We start from the raw sequence: 15,541 nt of genomic DNA, 5'->3' as shown, positions 1-15,541 counted from the left end.
CCTTAATGAGCCTCAATTCAATGTGTATTTGGCTGGTCTACTGAACAGAGATGCAGTCCACAATGACCCAACCCCATCATGCTTAGAACATGTAGTCAAAGCATGAAGAAATAATAAAAGAATGGCTTCATCACTGCTTGGAGTCCCTGGTTGGTGGTGCAAATGGTCAATGTGCTTGGCTACTAACCAAAAGATTGAAGGTTCAAGTCTACCCAGAGGTGCCTTAGAAGAAAGGCTTGGTGACCTACTTCCAAAATAATCCACCATTGAAAACCCTATGGAACACAGTTCTGCTCTGACACACACGGGATCACCATGAGTTAGACTCAACTCAAAGGCTACCGGTTATTGGGTCATCATTGCCTAGAAACATGCTGCTGATAAATCGAGACTCAGCCACACAATGTGTGTGTACTAATGCTGTAGCCAATGTGCCCACTACATACACGAAAGGAGGAAGTGCAGGTGAAGAAGAAAGGCAAAGCCCTCCAGCCCGGGACCAGACTGAGCCGTTACCTGTGACTGGGCGTTGACATTGGCACCATAGTTGACCAGCTCCCGGACCACCTCATCCTGACCAGCAAGGGCAGCGATGTGCAGGGCGGTGTTCCCTTTCTGAAACACATCAGGGGGAGAAAACAGAGATGGTTTCCATTGGGCCTGCATCATAAATGACTGTCAAACGTGCTCAAGAGTGCCCGGTGGGCAAGGGGGAGCGGCAACAGGCTTTCTTTATGGCTGGATGGGATACAAAACACACGTGTGTGTGCCTGATCCACCACACATCTTGAAATAGTCCTAAAAGCAGAAAGAAGAAAATTCTTTCTGTTCACCATGAAAAATACCCTGAAAGAAAAAAAAAAAAAAATCTTAACACGCTATGTGCTGCATTCAGGTGTCGTGTCCTGTCATTGGCTTGGCAAATGGGCAGCATTTCTCAGGACACACACTGTAATGTTCACCAGGCAAGGTCTAGTCTTCCTTGGACTTTTGGCTCCTCTCAACCTGTAATTCTGCAGGATAATACAGAGCGCTCAGAGAAGCCAGCAGGCACAGGGGGCTTGGCACTCTTGGTGCTGTTACGGGTAACATCCGTGGACAAAAAGGAGGGCCAAAGAGGACAAAGAAAATGAAAATGGAAGAGAGTGAGGGAAGTGGAAAGCAGAAAAGGAAAAGGTAAAAATATGTAAAGATGTTACCCAGACCCATAAAAAAAAAAAAATTTTTTTTGGTGTTAAACAAAACTATATAATGTTTTTAGGGAAGAGAAGTAGCAAAGATCTGGTAAATGGGGAAAATAAATAGAATAAAATGAAATAAAAACTGGCAAAGGAAAATAGAAAGATAGAATATTTAAAATGTTAATAAGTAAAATATATGACAAAGGTTTCACCAAATAAGAGAGGAACATCAGAGAGAATAAACACTAGGAGAAAATGAGGTATGTCATTAAGCATTTCAAAGTAAACTTTTGAAGAGATAAGAAGCAGTAACAGAAATGGAGAAAGGGGGCAGGTTCTAAGAAAGTGAGTGCATCGTTCAGGTTTTTTTTTTGCCTGGATTCATCCCGGATGTTTAACGATTCATAGACAGGGTGCTAGACTAGCAGCCTTCATCTGTTTCCAGGATAATGACATCCCTGGCTGGCCAACCATGCTGCCAATCCTCCTTGCCTTCTGCCACGTCCTGGGGCTGGGATGTCAGCACTTTCTCTGAGGGTGGACTGACCAATGGGGCCCGCACTGTCACCCCGTACAGGGAGAGTTGGGCAGTGCTGGATCCACTTGACAGCTTCCATCAAACAAGACAAGTTGGAGAAAATGGAACCATAACTGGATCCATCTGTCTCTATTCTACTTAAGGAGCAGAGAGTTCAAGTAACTCGATTCGATTCTGACTCATAGTGACCCTGTAGGACAGAGTAGAACTGCCCCGTAGAGTTTCCAAGGAGCGCCTGGTAGATTTGAACTGCCGCCCTTTTTGTTAGCAGATGTAGCTCTTAACCACTAAGCCACCAGGGTTTCCCACTTGATTTTAGGTAGTGTATAGTTTTTAACTAAGCTACAGAAACATTATCTGTGCCAGGAAACTTAAGGCCAGACAAGCAGAAACTTGAAAATCAGTCTATACACCGTGGCCATCTGTTAACCAGTTGACCCCATGTGTGTCAGAGTAGAACTGTGCTCCATAGAGTTTTCAATGGCTATGATCTGGAAAAAAGCTCCCTCACTGAGGAGGTAATGGGCAGCACAAGGGACCAAGCTCTGTGGCCACTGGCCACTGCTGCTCCAGCATCCACAGGCAGATGAGGGCACCCTCACCAAAGGTGAGTGCCTGGAAGGGGCCTCATGCCTTTGTTTCTTGCTCTTTAGTAATTCGAGTAATTCAAAGATTCATCTGGACCAGGTAGGAGTTTCCTGTGGGTGGATTCCTGAAGTTGTCTTTTTGATTTCTCCTCAGGACCCACTTAATAAACAAAAGGGTTCTTCCTCAATTATCACACAGAGAGTAAATGCCAGAGATGAACGTACAGGTGCTAATTAATAATTTTTCATAGAAGTACAAAGAGCCTACATTTAGAGGTTTTGGCACTCGGGTCCAATTCACTCCCTGTACCAAGTAGAACTGGGCTGTTGGCACTGTAACCTTCTCTAGAAATCAGGACTCAGAACATCAAGTGGAGTTTTCGTGTCTCCCATTTAGGTGAAGGAGGCATGCTGTGAACATTTTTCTCTTCGTCAAACAAACACTGAGCGGGTGTGTGTCAATCACTGGGCTGAGCACTGGAGACAGATGGGCTCCTAGCCCTCAAGAAGCTCATACCAGATATTTCTTTTCATTTGACCCTTTCTGCCTGAAGTCAAACACATTGGAGTTTCCCTTTTGCCTCTGAGGGGAGGAAGGTGCCCCTGTTTTGGGGAAGTTGGTCAGATGTGGAACCGTGGTTATGGATCTTGGTTCTGGCCACCATCTGCCTCTGGACTGAGACCAGCACTGGTAAGGAATAAGAGCCAAAGGAAAAACCAAAAAAAAACAAACCCACTGCCATCGAGTCGATTCTGACTCATAGCGACCCTATAGGACAGAGTAGAACTGCCCCATAGAGTTTCCAAGGAGCACCGTAGCATTTAACCACTATGTCACCAGGGTTTTCAGAGCCAAAGGAAGACCCTGGGAAATGGACCTGCTCTCTCTCTCTCTCTCTCACACACACACACACACACACACACTGCAAGGGTCAAGAAAAAGACCTGACCCTGGGTCAGGGGAGTCACAGGGGAAGGCATGGTGAACGCCTGTCTGCTCTGCCTCTCCCTCAGCACGAAGGAACATGCCCTCAAAGGAGGAGGAACAATTACTTAGCTAGTCGTTAATCCATGAACCCAATTTCTCCATTTTCAGGGAGTCACAGAGCCCATGGAACGGAGGATAGTTGAAGTAGGTGCTGAGGGAATCCCAGTCGACAAGGAGAGAGAGAGCTGGAGCCAGAGAGAATGCTTTTCTCCAATGGAAGTGAAAGCCCTCTCCAAGCCAGCCTGCATTATTAACAGCTTTGGTGCTGAGCTCTGGCCTCTGAGGGAGGAGATGGGAGAGTGGGGGAGAGAGACTGCATTCATTTTGTCCTTTTAAAATTTCTAAGCACAGTTTAGGAAAACTATATTGGTTTTGGCTTTTTTTTTTTCCTTTTTTTAAAAAAAAAATCTTTCTCATGCTTGGGAAACCCATTACAATTCCCCAATCTGTTATGAGTCTTCCCTAACCCACGGTTTCCATCTCTCTCTCTTTTTTTTTTTCTCCTTCTCTCTCTCTCCTTCTGTTTGGTATTCTGAAACCACATTGGCTTATAAAATTTCTATAAATAAAAAGGCTAAACCAAGTGTTCACTTGCAAAATAACAATCAAAATGGGGAAATTCAGAAAGAGTAAAAGTGCTGAAGCAGACTGTACAGCTCTTGAGGGAATGCCAGGGAAAGAGAAGCTCTCTGGCACACACTGAGCTTGTCAGATGGCACGCTGCTTGCAGCCAGGTATGAGAAAGCATCCAAAGAAGAAATAATTGCATCCTCGTCATCCACAGAAGGACCAGGGTGGAAGCAATTGGTGCTTGTCATGGATTGGAAAAAAAAAACAATGCCCAAATACGTGCAGAAAGAGCAACTCAGTTTATTTTGCCAGTAGGTGCAGACAGATCTTTTCATGTTCGGGAAATGACATGAAAATTACAGAATTTTACCTCGGGTGATGATTCTACCTTCAAAATATTGTAGTAGCTCACTTCATAACCATAAATTATATCTGTTCTCTACGTATTGCTCTTCCATGTTCTCTGCTCGAGAGGTGGCAAACGGTTTGCAGTGTGGAACTGCCACTGAGGCTGTGAGTGTGAGACCATATTTAATAAATAACAAATGGAAAATGAGAAGCTGGGGGAAAAAAAAAACCAAGAAGAAAATCATGGAAAAGTAACATGGGAAGAGAAGAGAAAACAAGAATTGAGGAAACAGTATTCGAGTTAGTAACTGAGATGGTCTTTTGTTTAGTCTGGTTTTGAAATGCTGGCTGCATCTTGTTTAATAAACAAATAAAATGCACATATATAAGTAAGTAATAAACTGATTTTTCAATCCTTGGGTGAGCATCAAATTCACGACTCTACTGTTTCAGAACGTTAAGCCACTGGTGTTTATAAGCTATTGATAATGGGGAGAATTCTATTGCTGAGAGTGGTGTGATGTCAGCAAGTGCCAGGTGCCTTCTAGAAAGAGAGGATGCCATGCAAGGTAATTGGTAAGGAAAGGCAGTAAGTTTGGGACTGAACAGGGAGAAGGAGAAATTAGAGGAACTGGACCTAAGTTAAGGAGCTCTGGTGTGCAGTGGTTAAGTGCCTGGCTGCTAACCAAAAGGTCGGCAGTTAAACCCACCACCCAATCCAATAAAGAAAGATATGGCAGTCTGATTCCATAAAGATTACAGCCTTGGAAACCCTATGGGGCAGTTCTACTCTGTCCTATAGGGTCGCTATGAGCCGGAATCGACTCGATGGCAATGGGTTTGTGTTACGGATTAAATTATGCCTCCCCCAAAATATATGTCGTAAATCCTAACCTCTACGCCTGTGGTTATAATCCCATTTAAGAATGGGTTGTCTTTGTTATGTTAATGAGGCAGGATTAGTGTTGGGTGTATCTTGAGGCTGTCTCTTTTGAGACATAAAAAGAGACTAAACGAGCAACAGAGATGGGGGAAGGCTGATGCCAAGCCATGTGAAGATCTCCAAGGAACCAGGGAGCAGAGGCTGAAGAGACAAGGACTTTCCTCCAGAGCCAACAGAAAGAGAAAGACTTCCCCCTGAGCTGGCGCTCTGAATTCTGACTTTTAGCCTCCTAAACTGTAAGAAAATAAATTTCTGTTTGTTAAAGCCATCCACTTGTGATACTTCTGTTATCGCAGCACTAGATAACTAAGACAGTTTTGTTTTGGACTTAGGTTAATCATGAAGCATCTAGACTTTCTTCTACGACCCTTGTTAACCACACAGTCACCAATATTTAGTGAATCCTTTCTATATGCCAGGCACTTTGTGTACATTATCTTGTCTAATTTTGGTATCAGTCCTGTAAAAAATATTATGATCCCCATTTTACAGATGAAGAAACTGAGGCTTTACCTTGGTTGAGTAATATCCCAGACTTTCTTAGAGTATGAAACAGCTCAGCTGGGATTTGAACCCCAGGCACCTGACTTTGGAGCTTCCAGTGCCCTTAGTCCCCTGTATTACAGCCAAGGACCCAGAGAAAGCATGGAGTCATGAAGATAGAGCTTATGTGTTTAGATTTATGACCTAGCAATGGGAATAAAGTCAAGACCCACTAAATCCGTGTGGACCAGGGTCCTGTGTTTTCAGGCAACTTCAGGGACTCACAGAACTAGAAAAGTGATTGGAAGGATAAGAAAAATTCAGAAACATGCTTTGGGTTGTTTTCATAAAGGGTTGGTTTCTATGCCAGGGTTTGGAAAAATACTTGAGGGACCCACAAACTTGAATTTTCAATGAAACACTTCCCCATTCCTTATGAGACTTACCTTGGTTTTCGTTTCTAAAATGATTTCTTTGTGCAGAAGCTCAACCACCATTTTCACATGGCCTTCTTTCGAAGCCAGATGCAGGCCGTTCAATCCATTCTGTAAAGAGCAGAGAGTCAGGAAGGTGTGGATAGTAGGACTAGCTGTCCCAAGTGGCTGCGAATGAGGTGATGAGATGTGTGAAGGGCTGGAAGGGAAGAGCTGAAAGGGCTCTGAGTGGTATCAGAATGGGCACAGGCCAGAGCCATCCCAGCCTCTCACAGCGCCTCTTCTATAACAGCAGCAGATAGCAGGAGAGCAGGAAAAGAAAAACCTGTTGCCATTGAGTCAATTCCAACTCAATCGTGACCCTATAGGACAGAGTAGAACTGCCCCCTTAGGGTTTCCAAGGCTGTAATCTTTACAGAAGCAGACTGCCACATCTCTCTCCCGCGGAGTGGCTGGTGAGTTCCAGCCACCAACCTTTTGCTTAGCGGCTGAGCGCTTAACCACTGTGCCACCAGGGCTCCTTAGGAGAAGAAAGGGAGGGTGATGACAATATCACCACACTCCCTGGATATGGATGAAGGGTGGTTAGCTCTCACAAAACCAGTGGGTGACTTTGGAATTCTGATCTTGGCTCGGCATTATGCATTCCACTTAATGGAATGGTATTGCTTCAACCTTCTAGTTAATTTTCACAACAGGGACCAGGAAAAGCAAAGAGGTAACATCAGTGCATCCTAAACATTTGTAGAGATAGACATATATTTGGCAAAAGGAGGAATTTAAGATAAGACCATATGTGAACTAAATAGGGGCTTATTTCCAACCACCCAGCTATAAGATTTCCTCAATAGAAGAATCAGTATAAATACAGCCTTCTTGCCATCCCACCATTTCAAATGTGACCAAAGCCTGCTTGACAGCTAAGTTTTAGGAACCCAACCAAGGGTGAAAAGGGAAACCACATTTTTTATGCCAGTCATCAGCCCACCAAAGCAGAGCTTCCACTAACCAGTTAAAATTGCAAACATATCTGGTGAAGCTACTTCTGAGCTCTAGAAATTAGCCTAGTGCAAGTTTTTTTGATCCCTCTCACACTTCCTCTTCTGATCCTTGCACTCTGGCAAAAGGCATCTTTGAAGAGTGCTACTTAGAGCCACAAATAATTCTGACAACATGCTGGAACTAAACTTCAATTCCAATGGATAAGCAGACCTTGGCTTCATATAGAAAATGATTTTAGTCTGTGAGCAATCTCTATCTCCTGCTTTTTTGTTTTGTTCCCCCCCGCCAACTCCCTCCCCGCAACAACAACGTTCTTGACTCTTCTCCCACTCCTTCCCACTTACTGTCTCAGTCAACCCTGTTCTAGTGCCTTCCTTTCCAGGGGTTGTCCCAGAGCCATTGCAGGTTCCAATTATCACAAAAAAAAAAAAAAAAAAAAAAAGATACTCCCTACCAAGATGGACGGGCTTGGCTCCTGACAGCATGATCTGAGGGGTCCCTGACTCACCTGTCCCCAAATATTTCCATAGTCCCAACACAGCCTACTATCACGGGTTCCTGAAATTCCCCCTCTCCCTTTGGGTCGGGGCATCACTGTCAGGAAAGTCCTGTAAGCACAAACATCCTACCTGGGAGCGGTGAGACTTTAACCCACTTACAGAGTAGTCACATTGCTTTCGTATAACCAGCAGAGGAAAATGGCCTGAAGTAACGAAATACAGGACAGGTAGGGGAATGGAAGGTGCAAAAACTCTCTTAAAGCAGGCCTTGGAAGTCAGAGAAAAGAGAGAGTAGGCTCCCAAGGGAACTTGACCTACTTCTCATATGGATCAGATTAGCCCTGTACCCCCAAACACCCAATGAGTACAGTTGGCCAAATCTTTACATATCAGCACAGCCAGCCTTCCCTGGGTGTGGGGAACTGGGGGGTGAGGGGAATGGGGGTAAGGGGGAAGGTGGATGGTGGGGACAGGAGGGCCCCTCCCCTCTGCCTTCCCCTCCCCCCTGCCTTCCCCTCCCCCTCCTCCCCCTTTCTCCCTTCTTCCTCTCCCCCTTCTCCCATGCAAATGCCTGAGAATCGCCATTAGAAACTTCTTTGGTACATCATTAAATGCAGGGTCCAAAGCTGTGTGAATTCTTCTCACTCCAGCGTGAGGGAGTTTATCAGATAAAAGCTGGGCCACAGCCAGTTTTGATCACAGAAAGGGAGATAGTGACTGAAGGTAAGAGAGCAGTCTGCCAGAATAGGAATCTGGGGGAGGATATCAACCAATTCCCCTCAAATCAATGTGTAAAACACAAATTCACCAAGAAGCAATTGCCACAGGACCAATTCCCTGAAAGCCTGGAGCATCTCCCTCCAGCTTAGCCTTCCTCAGCTAAGCCCTGGTGCAGGTCTGCACACAACGAGCTTCTCCTTTCTCCCAAAACAGTGCTGTTTGAGTCAGGTAGAGCCTAGCAACTCTGTGATCCCTTCTTCAAACTCAGCGTCCTCGAGAAGGTTCCCAGGGCTGAGATCAGGCACCCTGTGATTACTGGGAAATTCAGGGTGGTGTTTGCGGCTGTTGGGTGATGCACTAGAAGGACGGGCTTAGCAGCTGCTGCAGTCTGCTTTCCACGAGGGATCTCAGCAGTAGCAGCGATGAGTGTTGACTTGGTGCTGACTGCTGGGGTTTTATTGCTTACTTGGGCACCAGAGTCACTCAGATGGCATGCATTTGTTCTGAATGCCTCAAAGCTGGGAAGTTGGCAAGTCTGCAAGGCAAATACCTAATGTTTACTATTAATGTTTTAGGGTGGCTAGTCCTGTCTGACCAGAGAATGCTAGAGTCAAATGCTAGAGAATGCTAGTGTCAGATCCCTGGATTCTACCCCCTCATCTACAGCTGAGGAAATCATGGTTCACAGTAGTCAAATGGTTAACTAAGACCACACTGCTCTTCTAGAGCATAGCTACACACAGAAGCAATCTGAATTTCCCAGGAAAGCAGGTTTGGGGATTTTTCCCATAGGAACATGTGTACTTCTTTTTATCAGGTGAGAAAATGGATTTCCATTTTTTTGATTATCAGGGTGCTTGACACTAAAGCTTGGTTGCAGTAATCGTCCATATGGATTGGGTGGTGACCTCTGTGATTGATCTCTAGGCTTTTACGCATTTCCCTGGCACCATAGAAAGTAGCTCTTCTTCCCTCCCTGTGCCATATGCCTTCTTCCCAAAGCTGTACACTTGGTAGAGATGATGAAGATCATGAAAGGGACTATCTGACTAGATCTATATCTCTGGTAGTTCTACTAAGCTTCCATTCCAGGGTCCTGGTCCAACAATGTCTTTCTTCTTTGTGACTTTGCCATTATTTTTCCTACTTTATTTTTAATTGGTTTGTTTTCAACATAATCACCCTATGTTACTTCCAAGTCTATTACCGTGGTGATCTGAATCCAATGCCCTCATCAGAGCCACAGAACCAAGCCCCACTTGGCATAGCTAATGACAGGTAGGGATTTAATGCATAACCAAATAACACATGGAACATGACCATAACAAACACTTGTCTCAACTTGTTATAGTCACTGCTGTTACTTCACACTGAGCATTTGCTTAATCAGATTTAACATTTATTGAGAGTCTATTCTGTGCCTGGCATTGTGCTAGACAAAAAAACACAAACCCTTACCCTTGAAGAACTTAGTGGGGAAAACAGGCACACAATAAATAAATGTAAAACCATGTAAAAGGAAAATGCCAAAATGTGGCACGTATAAGACCAGAAGTAGCACAGAGGAAAAAACAGCTGCTCTGTCAAGGGGGTAAGGCAAGCTTCACAGAGGTCTTTTCAAGTCAGGAACCAGTAAACACAAAGCCATTCTTATAAGTTTATTAATAATGGCAAAATGAGAGTCCATGTCTGAGTTTAAATTCTAAACCCCAAAGCTAAAATTTGAAGAAACTATGCTCCCAGCCATTCTCAAGTGCCCTCCTTATTCTTTCTTAAAGCATCTGAATTTAAGGGACTAAACATAAAGACCAGCAGCAGCAAGTTTTCTCCAACAACTGTTCTCAGCAGGTGAATGGTTCGTCAACATCTATAATCACCGCCCAGCAACTGAAGTCACTGGATGCCTGAAAATGAATTTATTGCACATATACACTAAGGAGCTTGTACAATTGTCTTATTAAATGTATAACTAGTCCATACAGGGGGCTGTTTGCTGTACAAAAGAGTGTTTCATGGATAAATGACATATTTATTTAATACTTTCTTTTTATTTAAAGCAGATTTTTTGTTGTTCAAATGAGAATGGAATGGGAGACGTGTAAATTATGTGAGTTATTTGTTCTTAGCTATAACTATGGACAGAGATGAACTGTAATCCACCACCCCCCCAAAACCAGGAACCATGTGTTTTAGCTGAATCATGTTTAAGTTGTTTGCAGAAAGTTAAAGGCAGAATATTGAATCTTGCCTTGCATCTTTTCAACTACTATAACCTTCACAGTTACTCCTCTTGATGCCAAATGGGGCTGCTGAGAGGGATTATGAAAACAAAAATAAATCCCATATTTCCTCCCCCAAATAACAGGGTGCAGAAGATAAGCAAGAAGGAGGCAAAGGAATATGAGAGCAAATGCTTTAGCTAAATTAGAAGCTGGGAAGCAAAGCAATAACTACTTGTAGCCAATTTCTAACCACACGCCTTTTTCAGAAGAAAGCACCATCTTGCCAGATTTCTCTTCCAGATCCTCTTTAGGATTTATGTTAGATCAGTTGGTACTGTCCCACAGGTCTCAAATATTCTGCTCTGGTTTCCACCCCATCACTCACACATTTTCCTTTTTTTCTCTTTTGTTTCAATTTGGATAATTTTATTGACTTATCTTTGAGTTCTTTTTTTCTTTCCTTAGCTATGTCCAGTTTACTGATGAGCCTGTTGAAGAAATTCTTCATGGCTGAGTGGTTTTTAACTTCTAGCATTTCATTTGGCTTTTTCTTATAATTTCCATCTCTTTGCTGAAATTTCCCATATGTTCATGAATATTGACCACTTCTTCTGCTAGATCTTTTAACTTATTAATTACAGTTATTTTAAAGTCCATTTGATCATTCCAACATCTGGTTTATCTCTGAGTCTGGTTCTGCTGGTTGCTTTGTCTCTTGACAATGTTTTTGCTCTTTCTTACTTTTTTGTGTCTTGTAATTTTTAATTGAGTAGTAGATATCATGTATAGAAGAACAGTAAAGACTGAAGTAAACAGCATTTATGCCTGGAAACAGGCATACCTCTTCTGTCAGGCTGGGGGATGGGGTAGAGGCTTGAGTCAATCTAGTCAGAAGTTGACCTAGGTTTGGATTTTGTTGTTACCTTCATTGCACCACAGACTTCAAATTCTTCTAGAGGCAGGCTATTGTTATCTTAAGTTTAGAGTAGGGACTTGGTTACCAGAGGGTTGAACAACTGCTTCCCCTCAACTTTCAGCCACCCCTGCATGCCTATGCCTCAGAAGGGGTTTTTCTCCATGTTCTTGCCCTTCTCCCAACAGTAGTCTGCTCTTTCTTACTATAAGATGCTAAAGTAGTGGGAGCAGGGGAGTTCTGTTTTTGTCTTTTTGTCTTGATCCAGCTTCAGTCTTAGGCAGTCCCTGTGCACTTGGGCCTTAAAGATGAGGCTTTTCAGCATTCTTGCCCCTCTTCCCTGTGGCAACAAAATTGTACCTTATAATATACTTGATCTTGGATGGGAGTTACTTGCTCCTCCTCCAGTGGTAGCAGACCTCTGCTTATTATTGGTGTAGGATCCCAGGCTGATCCTGTAGATCAGTTTCCTGCCCATCCTTCAGGAGTAGAGGGGCTTTGCATCTGCCTTTCTTTTGCCTGTGTCCTAAGGGCAAGAATGGTTCCTACTCTTCCCCTAGAGGCAAAGGGGTTTTGTTTCTATTTCTCGCCTAGGAGACTTGATCTTGGTCTGTGGTCTTAGGGTAAGAAGGTTTGTTTTTGCTCCATATTAGAGAATAGTCTAGAGAAGCAGGCAAAGTTTTTGTGTCTGTTCCTCCCCTTCTGTCCCTGCCCCCACAGCCACCAATCACCTCTGCACACCTGTGTCACTCTCACCAAAGGATGCTCTCTCTGGTCTCCAGACTTATCTCTAAACTTCTCGTGAGCACCCAGTGGAGGCCAGTGAAGAAAGGCTTGTGTCTGGGAGCTGATAGCTATTCGAGACGCACTAGCCCACAGTTGACCTTTAAGAATTTGTTATGATTTTGGCTGTATGGTATATGCTTCTTTTTCTTGTGCTCTGCCAAAGCTGAAACGATTTATGTGGCCTGTCTTTCCTTGCAGGGGCTTGTCCCCCTTTGGAAGTCAGCTTACTTGGTTGCCTGGCTACTTCAGGTTTCTGATAAACTCAGGAAAAAGTTTATAATTTTGTACGTTATCCAGATTTTTCGCATTGTTAGGATGGAAGTAATGTCCTTTGAATCTTTCTACATCCTAAAAAACCAAACCAGTTGCCATCGAGTTGATTCTGACTCATAGCAAATCCTAAGTGCTCCCTACACTGAGCGTCTGAAGCCACTTGGCCCCATATGGCCTCATTCTACATGTTCCTAAAACAGCAGATAACATTTTTAGGCTCTCTTTTTGGTAAAAGTATTCATGCCAAGCACAAACACCTGGAGTTTTTCATCTGCCTTTGCTCACTTTCAGGTAAAATATCAATTTAGAAGATTCTTCTGAGAAGCAATCTGTCTGATGGGAGGGGGAAGAGATCTCAGCCAGGCTGTGTTGCTTTTAACATTTTTAAGAAGAAGGAAAAAAAAAGCCACATTCAGTCTGACTGATTTAATTTGGAGTATTTTCTTGTACCAACTGTGAGAAATTCCACTGGCAAAACACACAATTCCAGACATTTGTTCTCAGTAAATTATTCCTCTGTTTAGCTCCTCTGATTGCTCCAATTATACTAATTGATTTCCAAATGTACAAATACAGTAGACATGTCAAAGGAAATTTAACTCTCATCAATAACAGAGGAGCCACCTGAAATAAAAAGGCCTTGATGCCCTGAGATCTTCTATTTCTTTGAAAATGGAAAAAACATCTCAAAGGTTGATGCTTACATTCTTATGAGGACGCACAAACCTTTCACCTCCGCTTCTCACAACTGTTTTTGTTTTGTTTTTTACTTTTAAGTGTGGCTGGCCCCTTGCCCCCATGGAGCAAACAGCCACAGCTGGGTCTTGTTCCTGAGGAGTTCCCCAGGCTATCTGCCCCTCCCCGTTCCATATCTCCTGAAATTCATTGCTTGACTCCCCACCCCCCCCCCCCTTTTTTTTTTAGTTAAGCATAGTGCTTCCAGGGTCTCTATGAGTTTGAGTCGACTCGATGGCAATGGGTTGGTTGGCTGGTTGGTCCAGGGAACTTAAGCTAACACGCTAATATAGTAACAAGGAAGCATGACCTTTTTATTCGTAAGGACCTATCATGTTCTATTTGTCAGATTAGTTGGCTACCATCTAGCCAGGCCTAGAGGTATTGGAACACTGGCCAGGAGAAGTTTTGATGGGGAAGGAAAGGACTAGACTCCTAGAAAGAAACAGCAATAACAGCGAAAGCCAAGAAGTCTAAGGATCCCAGAGTGAGCAAGAAGAGAGGCAGAAGAGAGAAACTTTTAGGTAATTTTGCCTTGGTACCACACTCTACTTTACTCACATGGTCAGCAAAGAACCAATTATATTTTACCTTTAATAAGAACAAAGATGTATATACAGAGGGCTATACAGGTAGTCTCCAACTCACACTTATGCCCATCCTTTTTTTTGTACATCTTATTGTTAGTAATATGTACTATATACAGTGTTGCAGGGCGTAATTTACTGATGTTATTCTCACAGGGTTGCTACGAGTTGAAATCGACTTGACAGCAATAGGTTTTTTTTTTTTTATTCTCATGCCGACTCCCCAAAACAAATAAAGATCGGATTTATAAAGATACTGATAATAAAAGGCAATAGTTACGAAAACTAAAAAACAAAATGAGGTATTCAACTTACATCAGAACCGACTTTTGATGGAGTCGTCAGAATGGAACTTCATCGTAAGTTGGGGACTACCTGTATACTGTATATACAGGACCACCTGTATATCTAGGTTTTTATATTTAATATTCCACTTTCTTACTCAATCTGGATTCTCTATTGAGTTTGTTCTATGTGTCCAGAGAAGATAAGTATTATACTCTATAAAAAAAAAAAAAGTTGCCATCCAACTGATTCCAACTCATGGTGACCCCATGTACGTCAGAGTAGGACTGTTTTCCATAGGGTTTTCAATGGCTGATTTTTCAGAAGTAGATCACTGGGCCTTTCTTCTGTAGTATCTCTCGGTGGACACAAACCTCCAATCTTTCAGTTAACAGCTGAGCACATTAGCCCTTTGCACCATTCAGGACCCCATATTCTGTATTACAGGAGTATAATTCCCTAGATAACAACCAGCCTGTACATTTGTGACCTCTAGCTTTGCTCTGTTATTGGTCTCTATTTGTAGACCAAGATCACTGACACAATATATTTGTGGGTCTGCAACCCTGATGCAGAATAAAAAATAAGAATCTAAACAGGGCTTATGGAGAGAAAAAAAAAAGGCAGAAATGATTGCCATTCCCACCCCCAATCCTGAAATTAGTGAAAAGAGAATAAGAGTAAGAGAAGAAAGAAAGGCAAAGACCACAGAAATCAAAGAAGGCAGAAGGAATGATTAAAAAAACAAAACCCAGACCCGCTCAGTATGTGGGTCTGGGTTTTGTGTTTTTTAATCATTAGAAAAAAACAAAGGACGCTGGTAAAGGAAGGAGGGAGGGACTGTTGCTAAGTGTTGACTAGATGAGGAAACAGATTAAGCAGTTAGCAAAAAACTTACTAGAGCAATATAAATCTTCATTCCTTTCTTCAAGTTTCCTGCATTAAATTTCTCCCAAACAGAAATGAAATTAAAAAAATGAAAAAGAGCTATCTCATCTTCCCTTCTTTTCCTTTTTGCTTCCCTTCCCTCCCAGCTCAGAGATGTGGACATCTCATTTTGGTGTCTAAATACCATCCTTCTCTATAAGAAACCAGGGCTCCATAGAAAAATGGGTGATCTAGGGCAGGGAAAGTACAGGATGAATATGGAACAACTTACTGCGCCAGGAAGTAAGGAAATGCTCAGAGAATGATAAGGGTATGTTAAAGAACAAAGATACCAGCTCGAAGGGGCTGGTTGAGAAAATCAGCCAAAGAAAACCCTAAGGAGCACAGTTCTACTCTGGCGTTGCCATGAGTAGGAATCAACTTGACAGCAAGTGGTTTCATTGGTAGACTGGATGGTTTTATTATATCAGTGTTGATTTCCTGGTTGGATGATTATGTGGGAAAGTGTCCTTATTTTTAGGTGGTGCACTAAACATCTGGAATGTTGAGAGGTGATGG

At 43.0% G+C, this 15,541-nt stretch overlaps 1 protein-coding gene across 1 annotated transcript in view; it reads right to left on the bottom strand.

The window, feature by feature from the left end:
- ANK1 (ankyrin 1) overlaps positions 1 to 15,541 on the bottom strand; it is a 165,034-nt gene that overhangs the window by 89,483 nt on the left and 60,010 nt on the right. The window contains exons 3-4 of the mRNA XM_049866339.1: positions 6,085 to 6,183; positions 517 to 615 (exon numbers count right to left, since the gene is read on the bottom strand). Coding sequence (XP_049722296.1) covers positions 517 to 615; positions 6,085 to 6,183 — 198 coding nt within the window. The remainder of the gene's footprint in view (positions 1 to 516; positions 616 to 6,084; positions 6,184 to 15,541) is intronic.

The sequence above is a fragment of the Elephas maximus genome, chromosome 22 (genome assembly GCF_024166365.1).
Source record: "Elephas maximus indicus isolate mEleMax1 chromosome 22, mEleMax1 primary haplotype, whole genome shotgun sequence".
Classification (NCBI taxonomy): Eukaryota; Metazoa; Chordata; class Mammalia; order Proboscidea; family Elephantidae; genus Elephas; species Elephas maximus.
The sequence above is the reverse complement of the archived record's forward strand: the minus strand, read 5'-3'. Positions and strand labels throughout refer to the sequence as shown.